This window comes from Rhincodon typus, chromosome 5, assembly GCF_021869965.1.
Source record: "Rhincodon typus isolate 14 chromosome 5, sRhiTyp1.1, whole genome shotgun sequence".
Classification (NCBI taxonomy): domain Eukaryota; kingdom Metazoa; phylum Chordata; class Chondrichthyes; order Orectolobiformes; family Rhincodontidae; genus Rhincodon; species Rhincodon typus.
This window is the reverse complement of record NC_063336.1, coordinates 97,128,154-97,139,874: the sequence shown is the minus strand read 5'-3', so window position 1 is coordinate 97,139,874 and position 11,721 is coordinate 97,128,154. Positions and strand designations below refer to the sequence as shown.

The window sequence follows — 11,721 nt, the reverse complement described above, 5'->3', positions numbered from 1 at the left end:
TAGACCCTTCTTCAGAACCCTTTTTCTGAAGAAGGGTCTAGGCCCGAAACGTCAGCCTTCCTGCTCCTCTGATGCTGCTCGGCCTGCTGTGTTCATCCAGCTCTACACCTTGTTATCCCAGCATATCCAGCCTATTTTTATACCTCAAACCCTCCATTTCCAGCGAATGTTTCTATATTACAATGCCTTTGGAAGTATATAAGATTGTCTTCCCAAATAGGGAGTAGATAAGCCTGCACTGACAACACTGAAAGTTATGCTGCAGGCCAAAGCAGTCAACAGATTTGAAACTTTGTAATTTTACTGGTGCAAAATGTGCATGAAACTTGGCATTGTTGTGTATGATTACTACCACTAGAGGTCAGTGTGATGCTTTGTAAATGTTCTGAAAATCTATTCCACTAAATGTGGAAGCACTTTTCAGGTACAAGTAACCGGTTAAATTACGAAACAATGATACAATACAGTAAATTAGTTAAAAAATTGAGTAATTTATCTAGCTGAATCTAAATTTCTTATCTTTTAATTCATACCTTCAATTTAATATCTAGTATTCTAGGGAGTGCTATGAAGAAATAAGAGCACTGTCATTGGGAGTTAATTGAAGAGAATCCCAGTCATTGCGGTGCTAGTCACCAGCTGTCTACATAATATATCTACATAATATCATTATAGACAAGCCTTTAATAAAGTTGTGAAGTTTCTAACTCTATGACCTTTAATGGTTCATAATGAAATTGTATGTGTGCATAAGGCTGAAAGATACTGAGATTTTTAGAATCTGAATCTTCCCACTGGCTTCCATTTCTTCTGCCATCCCATGATACGTTTATTATGCTGACTCACTTTTCATTTACTTTTAAAATCCATATTGAATAGCCAGTAACCGTATTCCTTGGAATAGTCAAGGATTCCCAAGTTTAATTGTTTATTTTGTTTTGTTATCTGCAAATTGTCGATTATGGACTTCCTCCAGTTGTGCTTTTTACCAAGCTTTTGACTCAGAAAATCTGTGAGAGTAATCTAATTATAACAATTATATTTTACTACATATAAAATTTCAATTCAAGTAGAAACTATAAGTAGTGCATGCAACATGGGATAATGAATCAAACTTTTAATACCATTGAGTTATTTATTATTTCCTTTGGTTAAATTTCTTTTACATCCAAACATGTTGGCATTGTAAGTCTTAACCATTAGTGTACAAATCATGAACAATATATTATATTATAAACATTCTTAGGAGTTGTTTTGAAGTGAAATTTATTGATCATAACAGTGGCTTAATGGATTTACACTCAAGTGTTGATCCAGCCTAGAATCTGCTATCTCAAAAGTGTAAGAGGTCTGCATCAATTATAACCAAAATGTTGGACTACTTAGTTGTTTGTCATTGAGCATGTAAGTTTTTTTTTAAATTACAAAATGAAGCATCTTAAATTGGAAGTAGCAGTGCGTTTCTGCAGTCCTTCATAGTTCAGTTTAAAGGAGCACCAAATCAGAATTGAATAATGGAATCTTTATCTAACTTGTCTGTACTGGGTGCGGTGTTGCAGCTAATCACCGCTTAGATGTACACAGGTAAATCCCTGAGGTACTGTCAGGTTAAATAAATGCTTCAAGAAGTAAAAGACACAGAAAATTTGCAAATATTTGAATACCCATATTTCAAAAGAAATAGAAACTTACAGCTCAAGGTAGGGGTGCAGTCTGCTGTTTGAGATAATTTTATTTTAAATTAAAATGAACATTTTTTTTGATATTGATAGGGAGATATGAACCCTTCGGACTGAAAATCAGGTTTGGTTAAGTGTGTTACAATGACAACAGGTTTCGATAAACAGTAACAGTACAGAGATGTTTGCAAAAAACAGATAACATGAGAGGTGCTGCAGCAGGATGAAATTTGAACATTGGTGGTCAGTAGTAGTCTGTATAGTTATGGCTTGAAATTCCAAAGTGTCAAAGGTTTCATACTTTGCCGGGGTATTTTAGTGTTCTTGCACTCCACCAAGTGGAAGCAGATATTTTCAGCAGGTAAATGGCATGATATCTCTGAATTAGCATTTAGTCTCCTTTTGTAGTCAAATGAACAATATAGTCAATTGAGAAAAAAAGTAATTTTTTTAATGTTTGGATTCATCAGGTGACACCAGTATGTTATTGGAGTTTTTGTTTGTCTTTGCACTAATTCAGTGAAAATATGAGGTATTATTAAATATTATCAAATTATATATAAAATTTAATTTTCCAATAGAATTTTGGATCTGACCCCGACTGAGCTTTATTGTTAGCAGCTGCACCTCAAATCTAAGTTGTGCTAGGCTGTTGATTTCATTCTTCCAAAGTAAGCAGTTAGATTGGATACAAATCCTGATACCATTGCATGCAAATGCATTTTACTTAAAGATGAACTCGAGGTCACATTACAGGGATTAAGAAAACAGTATTTTTACAATACCAAGGCTTAAAATTGGGACATGTTGAAAACTTATACTTCACAGCTGCAGATGTTCTATTTCAGTGTCCAAAAAAAAAGCATTTTTTTCCTCTGGAAGCCTGATAGGCAGAATCCCCATCTAGACATAATGTCTCTGTCAAGATCAGGGCCAATGTACCTAACATCATCCTGCTTCTGATTTGTTAATTGCCTTTCCTGACCCAGCATGGATTTTTTTTACTATCCAGCACTCTCGGGGACTCATTCACCTTGACCACACACAAATTATATACATTAGTGTGGCAAAGTTACTGCAAATCAGAATAACTTTGCATTTGCGCCAAGTCACAGTCTTGGTCAGTGAAAGAAAACTGTATGGCAAAATAATTCTCGTGTGTGCCCAGTTTGAAGAATAAATAGAAGTATATTAACAGATATTGAATTACATAATTATTCCCATTCCCAATCACTTCCATGATTTCTGTTTCTTTCATTCTCCTCCTCCCAACAAAAATGAATACTAGGAATGTGATGAAAATTTTCTTGAAGTTACCTTATTTGCGTTTAAAATCTGTATCTGAACTCAAAGACCAAACTAAGAACTTTTGGTTCTGGATTGAACTAGGTCCACACAAGCAGTATGAAGCTGCTGTGCTTTCCCTGTTAACTTCAGACCATTATAATGAACAGAATACGTGTAGTTTCTTTAGCATTTGCTGATGTTAAAAATTCTGTATTCAATTTTAAATCAATTGAATTTTTGAAATCATTTAAATGTCAAAATATCTACAGCTCATATAACCAAGTTCATAAGTGGAATAAAAGTTAAGCGTATTTAATTTAACAATTAAATGTTCATCCTTTGTTGTTATTATTATATTCTTTTCTCTTTATTGCAGTTGTGTTGGTGTACTGTGCAGAATACATTAATGAAATGGCAGCAATGAACTGGAGGTAAAGGCAATGGAAACCCCTGTGGCATTAAAACAGTTATGTACACAACACTGGCAGCTTTGTTTCGTTTGTTTCTTAGACTTGAGCACTTTAGATGTACGTTTCAAAAAGTCACTGATAGCTTGCCATGAATAAATCGAATTTCGTGTGCTAACCAAGTAATTTATTAAACAGCTCTTGGGTTCAAGTTGAATGTAATCCTACCACTGCATTGTTGTGAAAGCTGTGAATTAATGTGAAATTTAGTAAATTTTCTGTATTGTTTGAACAAATGTTGAGACAGGATAAGTGTATGGTTTTCAAAACTAAATCTGACTCAATTTTCATCATGACTACTTTTTAAAATTGCTGTTCTTGCCATGAATCCCTGGTTATTTCAACTTAACCCAACTATCTGCTCTTCACTGTATCCATGAATGGTTTAGACATGGAGCTTAGACCAGCAATGTCCAGTTTTTTCAGATGGTACAATATCAGAGGAATAGTAAATTACTATGAGAAACAAAGAAAGTTACAAGGGTATATGGGGGGGAGCTAACAGAATGAAAAAGAAAATGGCAGATGGAATTCATTGTTATCAAATCTGAGGTGGTACATCTTGTGGTTTAACGTTGTTCTTATAGCTATACTTTGGGAGGAAGGTGAATAAATAGTAGATGAATTTGGTGGTTCAGATTTTAAAAAAAGACATTAGCGGTTAAATGAATGAGACCTTAAAAATTCTATTGGAAAATTAAGTTTCATAGTGAGGGTTGTAGAACATATAAATCGAGACGCTATAATGAATCTGTACGTAACCTTGAGATCAAAGCTCGAGTACTTTTGGGCTCCAAGCTGTATTAGAAACATTGAGACAATATTGAGAATACAGTGTAGATTTAGTAGGATGCTGCCTGGTGTGAAGAAATCCAAACGAGAAGGAGGTCTGAAAATTTGAACTGCTCATTAGAAGAGGAGTGAGTCACTAGAGCAGTTTAAAATTGTGAAGGTGTGGGACAGGGTAAATGGAATCAAACTATTTCTAATGATTGGCAAATCTAGAATAAAGTGACAAGGCTATAAAGTCAAATGCCATTATTTACCATGGAGAGCAAGAAAAACATGTTTGGACGGAGGACTGAGACAGTGGAATGTGCTAGCAGAGTTAAAGATTGAAACAGAGGTCATTTCAACTGTGATAATATTTAAGAATAAGTCACATAGGTGATTGAATGAAAGGGAATAAAGAAGTGAAGAACGAGTATGTGTATATGGCAAAAGGACTACTGCTTGGGTGGAGGATAAACACCAGCATTTAAAATAAAAGCAAAGTACTGCAGATGCTGGAAATATGAAGCAAAAATAGAAAATGCCGAAGAAACTTAGCAGGTCTGGCAGCATCCAGACAAGAAAAGACAAACAGTTAACATTTTGAGTCTGAAAGACTTCTTCAGAATTGAAAGGGGCTGGATAATGGCTTTTACGCTGTTGGCAGGAAAAACGAGGAGTAAATGGACCCAAGGGTGAAGGTTCCTTAAGCAAAAGACAAAAGGAGTGCAAAGTTACTCAAGGGAGAGATAGAGATGTAAAATCTGTGTAAGTAATAGGTGTGACAGGGAGAAATATCCACTCTGCTGAAAGCAAAGCCAACAAGACATGCGCAAGATGGGTATATTATAATAAAAATGGAGGACACAGATCATGCTGTGAAGTTATTGAATTCAATGTTGTGTCCTGAAGGCTGTAAAGTGCCTAAGTGAAAAGTGAGGTGCTTTCCTCCAGCTTATGTTCAGCTCACTGAATCAAACCCAGGGTAGAAATATCAGGATGAGAGCAAAATGGTTTATTGAAATGGCAAGCAGCTGGAAGATCAGGGTCATTCCAGAGGAGACAGCAGCACTCACCAATCTACGTTTGGTGTTGCCAACGTTAAGGAGATCGCATTGTGACCAGTAAACACAGAAGATTAGATTGAACAAAGTACACCTAAGCCACTGCTTCATCTGGAAGGCATGTTTGAGGCCTTGAACAGTGAGTCGTGAGGAAGAGAGACATTTAATGGAGAGAACAGTCCCAATGGAAATCTAATAATAAGGGAAGGAGAAGATGTATTTGGTTGTGGTATCCTGCTGGGTCTGGCAGAAATGGCAGTGAATTATCCTATATGTGCAGAGATTGATGGGATTGCAAGTGAGAACAAGGGGGAGCCTGTTGTTTTAGTAGTGAGGGGACGGGGTAAAGGGAGAAGTACAGGAAGTGGGTCAGATGTGGCTGAGGGCACGATTCACTACTGTGGGAGTTGTTGCTCTCAATTTTTTAAAAAAATGACTTAATAGCATCTATTAACTGAAGACATTGAGCTAACCTTGTAACATTACTCTTTTGTGAAAGATGTAACAGTTGCACGAAACAATACTTGTAACTGATCAAATAGTTACTTTCTTCTTTGGTCTTCGCTTGTAGTTCTTGTTCATTTTGTTAAAATTGGTAAAACGATATAATATATATTCTTATAAACAAATGCTCAGGTTGTCAAAATTATTTTTTTCCAGGTTATTTTCCATGTACCAGTACTTTGATTCCAATGGGATGTTCATTTCACTCGTCTTTTCAACCCCACTTTTATTAAACACAATGATCATCGTGGTATGAGTTCATTTCCATTTATCTTGGTATTTCCAATTCTTCAGACTTGAAATTCCTTTTTCCCACAACTTAACCACTTTCTGTTGTTTCCTTAGATTGTGTGGGTGTACAGAACGTTGGCAACAATGACTGAACTGAAGTCACTGAAGCAGAAAAGAAGTACAAACAAGGAAAAGGGAAAGAAAGCCAAATAAGACATTTTTATTTCTAAAGTTATTCTGAAGTCCTGTACATCGTTGCCAAATCATCTGGGTTTATCTTGTCTTCCACTCCATACACAAGATGCAATACAGTGTGGAGCTGGAGGAACACAGCAGGCCAAGCAGCATCAGAGGAGCAGGAATGTTGACGTTTCGGGTCGGGACCCTACTTCAGAACACAGTGATCATCATGGTATGAGTTATTCCCCTTCTGAAGAAGGGTCCCCTGATGCTGCCAGGCCTGCTGTGTTCCTCCAGTTCCACACTGTATTGTCTCTGACTGCAGCATCTGCAGTTCTTGCTATCGTTCATTCCATACAGTTGGACAAAGAATATCTTGAATGTAAACCAGGAAGATGGTAAAGATTTTATATGGCGATGAATTGTTGTTTACACCCATGCTAACTTTGTCACTCATATTAATGAATTGAGGAAATACAGTCTTTGTTGCTATAAATCTCTCCCATGGTATCTTAGCACAGCATGTGCTTCTTTGTTAAATAATGAGTGACATGATTAGATATCTAACAGGATCAGTCATATGACAAAGTTGACCTTGATTACTCAGCATAGAGTAACTTGGGGTACAGTTTCTGTTTTTAGCACCACCAGTGCTAAAACTAAAACTGATGGCTGGAAAATGGTGAGTGACACTTGGTATGTAACTCAGCATATGAAGCTTTTCAGCGGAAGACACAATTTAGCTTTTTTGGATAATTTATGCATCAGTCCAGAGTCCTGTTTATGTTTCACATTATGGTGAATTCCATGTTTTGAACACGTCCTTGAGTTGGTGCACTGTGCATATTAGATTGTGTTATTTTACATCCACTTTATTCATCGGTTTCTTTATCAATGATGCCTTTATCTGCAACACAATGTTTTATAGTACAAAGATAACTATCCTGGAAATGTAAGTCTAGCACTTGGTTTGAAAATGTGGGTGTATGTGAAGAGATATGCGTTACAATGGTTAATTTAGCTCTCACGATATGGGATATAGAGTAGATATGAGCAAAATATCTGAAAAGTTTGGCTGTTTGTCCAAATTCTTGCTGGAGGTGAATAGCCAAAAAAGGCAGTTCTATTTGCAAATTGAGAAGAAAAATAACCTTTGCTGTCCACATGGGATACACCTGTACAGTTGGATGTTGTGACTAAAACTACCAGAGAGTACAGTCCAGTAGTCCAGTGAAGGTTATATCAATAAAATTTCAATTGTGGAATATTTCTGAATCTTTGGAGAATCTAGGCTGGAATCCTCAGATGGATTGTACAGAACAATAATTTAACATCTATATATAACCATTCACAGAAATTCATGTCCTCAAGTGATTTATGCAACTGATGCAGACAACTTTTATTAGGAAGGAACCTCTGTCCACATCAGTTAAATCTTCAAGGCTGGAGTCAGCCAAGAATTTCCTGATTGCCATATGTTTTTTGGTCCTTATTGCTAAGTATATTAGATAATGGAAAGATCACAGATTTTCCGCTCTGTACATCTTGTGTAAACACATTTATAAATATATATCAGAAATGGATACTTGAGTATTTTTATATATCTGTTGGAGATAATTCATCAAAGTTCTACTGCCTCCATGTTTTCTGCTTATATTAATGAGGGCACTTTAAAAGAAGAAGGAGCGGACCAAATTATTTATTTTGAAGTGAAGATTAGCAAATTTATAACAGTTACTTTGATATTATGAGGCAGTTATCATGCTATTTTGGCTGAGCTCGTGGCCATTACATTTCTTCCATGAAGAAACAACTCCTCATTCATAAATCAGCTATTTAACACACATACTTGATGTAAAGTTATATTGTCTGGAATTTTATTAACAGCAGAATCAATGCATTTACAATTAAAATTCATGTTTCTTTAGTGAAATAATTTGATGTTAAAAGTTTTTTTCAAGACACACTCCTCATCTTCTGAGGCTTGGGTCTCTGACAGTGAAAAATAGCAAGGAACCTGACAATGCTAGGCACATTGTCATTTTTACATCGCTATATAATTACCCTCCGAGATGGCAGCCTGAACAAAGCTTTGTGCCTCAGCTGCTTAAAGCATGACAACCACTGTAGTAATTAATAGTGGAATGCTCGAGCAACCAGAACAATATAAGAACAGATATCTCAGAGATTTGTGGCTGGAGGATATCTCAAAGATTGGGACAAGTGAGGCCAGTGACAAATCTGAAAAGGAGAATTAGTTTTTTTTAAAAAGTAAGAACCAGAAGAGGTCAGCAAACAGTACAGTGATTGATGAACAAGATTTGGTGTAAGTAAAGACAGTGTTTTGGATGATCTCAGATTTGAGGAGGATTGAATTATGGAGTGCATTGGCATCAGTGCTCAGAATCCAGCTGTTCACAATGTAAGACCAAATGTAATAAAATTTCCTAATGATACAAAACTGGGTATGTGAATAGTGAAGGAGAGACAGGAAAGCCTACAAGGACTTGAACTGGCTGAATGGATAGGCAAGAACATTGCAGATAAGAGTATAACGTGAGTAAGTATGAAGTTAACCACTTCAGTAGAGAAAGCAGAAAGGGATAGAAAGTGTTGATGATCAAATTGTTGCCCTTCAGATATCATCAAAGGCCCGAAATTGGAGGATAGATCATTAAAGGAATACCAGCGATATTGATGCAGGAGCAGAGAAGGAAGCCATCACAGATGATACTCCTTAAATTAGACTACAATTAGAGATAAGAATGGAACCAGGCAATTGCACCTACTTCCAACTGGACAATGAAGAGGTGTTGAAGGAAGATGATATGGTGAACCCTGTCAAAGGCTGCAGTCAGATTCAGAGGATTAAGAGAAATAGTCTACCTTGGCCAGAAGAACATCATAATGCTATGGGTGGTTTTGTATTATATGCATTTTAATTCCTTTTGCAAATATCTTGTTAAATCAGTCCAAAAAGATCCCCAGTTCCAGATAATGCCTGAAGTTTCATACGATTATTGAATACATCCAGTGAAAGGAAAAATAGCTCTGTGCCTTCCCTGACTTTAGCAAGATGATTCTAAATCTTCTCCTCAACTGATCACTGATTCATTACTCTCTCATCACTCCATTGCTCACATCATGGTTTGGTCATCTTCAAGTTCACATGTTCAGATAATGGATTTCTGATTAGGCAGTGAATGCATACTTCACATTGAATTTCTCCAACGTTTAATTGATTAATCTTCAATTGGGGCTGATACCTTTTGAAAGCAAAATGCTTCTTGCTATGTGCATTATAGTGAAGTGGTACTAAAATGTTATCAGGAATATGTTGAAAAAAGCATATCTGAATAATTAAATATTTGTTGCTTCTTTAAAGTGAAAATTTTGCAAATTACTTGCACTAGTCTGTTACATGAACAATACAAAGCATTTAAAACTGCACTGATTTTTAAAATTTGGAATAAAATTTTACTTAAGATGTAAAACGCAGTGTGTGCAAAAATATCAGTTGTTTCAACATGTTCATGGCAGATATATTTAGAAATTGGCAGTGTGTGGTTTACCAGCGATGTTCTGCTTTGATAAGTCTCTCTTAATTGTTTCTCAGGGATGCAATTAAAACTAAAATTAAGGGATTTAGAATCAATCGCAGATATCAACAAGAGAAAGTACTCAATTTCTTTCAGGATTTAGGACATCCCAAAACACTTCACAATCAGGTACTTTTGAAGTAGAGTCACTTTAGTCCAGAAAATGTAGCAGCCAAATTAAGCGCTATTAATAAATGTCAACTGGAATTATGTGCTTAAATTAGTAGTGTAATGCAGAATTTATCACGTTTAGCTCATAGTGAGAACACTGCCATTTACCTTTCAAAACTGATGTTCAATGAAATTGCCATTTACTGAATTATGACATTGTTATAATCACTAAAATATACTGTTCTTACAAATTTGCTTAATAGTAAGGAATAACATGGAAATTTAATAAAATGCATTAGTTTACAAGAAAGAGCAATAGTGTCTATTTTTTGGATTCAAGTCCATAATCTAATGATTTAATCTTAAGTGCAGTTTGAAAATAATTCTTAATTGAATCACTACTGTAATCAATAGAGGTGTCTGGACCTGAAAATTAACTCTGCTTTCTCTCCATAGATACTGCCAGACCTGCTGAGTTTCTCCGGCAATTTCTGTTTTTGCCTTTCTTAAAAGACTGGACTTGCACTCATTATCAGCTCAATGATGGTTCATGCTGAATGCTTAAACAAGCACAAGTAAAGAATTTATGGAAAAGTGAAAATCCGAATATTATCTTCTGCCATCGCAATCAAAGACAAGAATGTCATCTCCATAATCCCATTGATAAATCCTGGGTCAGGCTTTATCTTTAATATCAAATTTACATTTGCCAAACCAATAATTCTATGTGCTGTTTTGGGGATGCTGTCAGATTGGTATCAATTAGTATCAAATTTTTCATGAATGTATGCCTTGGAATCTTTACGAGGAGTTGAACTGAAACTACTAAAGTTTATAAAATGTGAAGTGAAATGAGCCATAGCTGTTGTATTAAATCTGAGTGATAATATATAGAAGTAGAAGCACAGTTTGTTTATCAAGCCATTGACAGCTAGTGAAATGACTTGTGTTTATTTTCTATTCCATCTTAATAGTGTCTTAAAACATTTTGGGAGTTTTAAAAGTGTTACCAAGGGTAATAGGGTTCTCTAATTTCTTAACCCAGAAAGAACAACTTTGTTATTATAAATAAGTATCTCCATACCAAGAGGAGTTATACATTTCAGAAGTTAACACTTTGAAAGCAAACTGTTATAATACTTAAAAGAGGACCATTAGTTTAATACAGTTACAATAAAGATTTTCTGGACATGAAACTTAATGGAATAATTGGAAAGAAAATATCACACGAAGCATTTTCACACAATGACATAATTATAGGAGGGCTGAATCTTCCCATATTTGAACTATATCATTTTCAGGAAGTTTGCTGAAGGATTTTCCTCTATGCGCCATGGCAACATTTACAGTTTACTGCTGTCACCTTATTAATTATGCATTGGATTCCAAAGATCCCTTCACATTCAATCAAGCGGTTATAGTGTTGGAAGTGCTCACCACTGGAACTATGTGAGGTTATACACTTTGACAGGAAGAATATAGGAGCTGTGAATTATTTAAATGGAAAATTATTTAAATGCAAAAAGCTATGGTAGAGAGGGATTTGGGACTCCATATCCATGAATCACAAGTAGCTAGCATGCAAATTCAGTGGGCAATAGGGAAGGGACAAAAAGAAAGTTGCTGGAAAAGCTCAGCAGGTCACGCAGCATCTGTGACCCTTCCTCAGAATAGGGAAGGGAAATGGGATGTTAGCGTTTACTTCAAAGGGAATGGAGCCTTATCTAAGGAAACCATGATGTGAAAGTGCCAGTATTGGACTAGGGTGGACAAAGTCAGAAGTCATACGACACCAGCTTATAGCCCAAAAGGTTTATTTGATATCATA

The 11,721-nt window shown here is 35.8% G+C and overlaps 1 protein-coding gene across 2 annotated transcripts in view; it reads left to right on the top strand.

Annotated features, from left to right (window-relative positions):
- tmem18 (transmembrane protein 18) overlaps positions 1 to 7,766 on the top strand; it is a 23,343-nt gene extending 15,577 nt beyond the window's left edge. Inside the window, exons 3-6 of one of the 2 annotated variants that reach the window (XR_007262136.1) lie at positions 3,343 to 3,397; positions 5,929 to 6,022; positions 6,118 to 6,297; positions 6,485 to 7,766. Coding sequence is in view for 1 of the 2 variants with exons in the window: in XM_048597348.1 (XP_048453305.1) it covers positions 3,343 to 3,397; positions 5,929 to 6,022; positions 6,118 to 6,216 (248 nt within the window). In the remaining variant the exon portion in view is untranslated. Of the gene's footprint in view, positions 1 to 3,342; positions 3,398 to 5,928; positions 6,023 to 6,117 lie in introns of both variants that reach the window. The other variant, XM_048597348.1, reaches the window with a different exon arrangement.
- Positions 7,767 to 11,721: the final 3,955 nt, after the last annotated feature.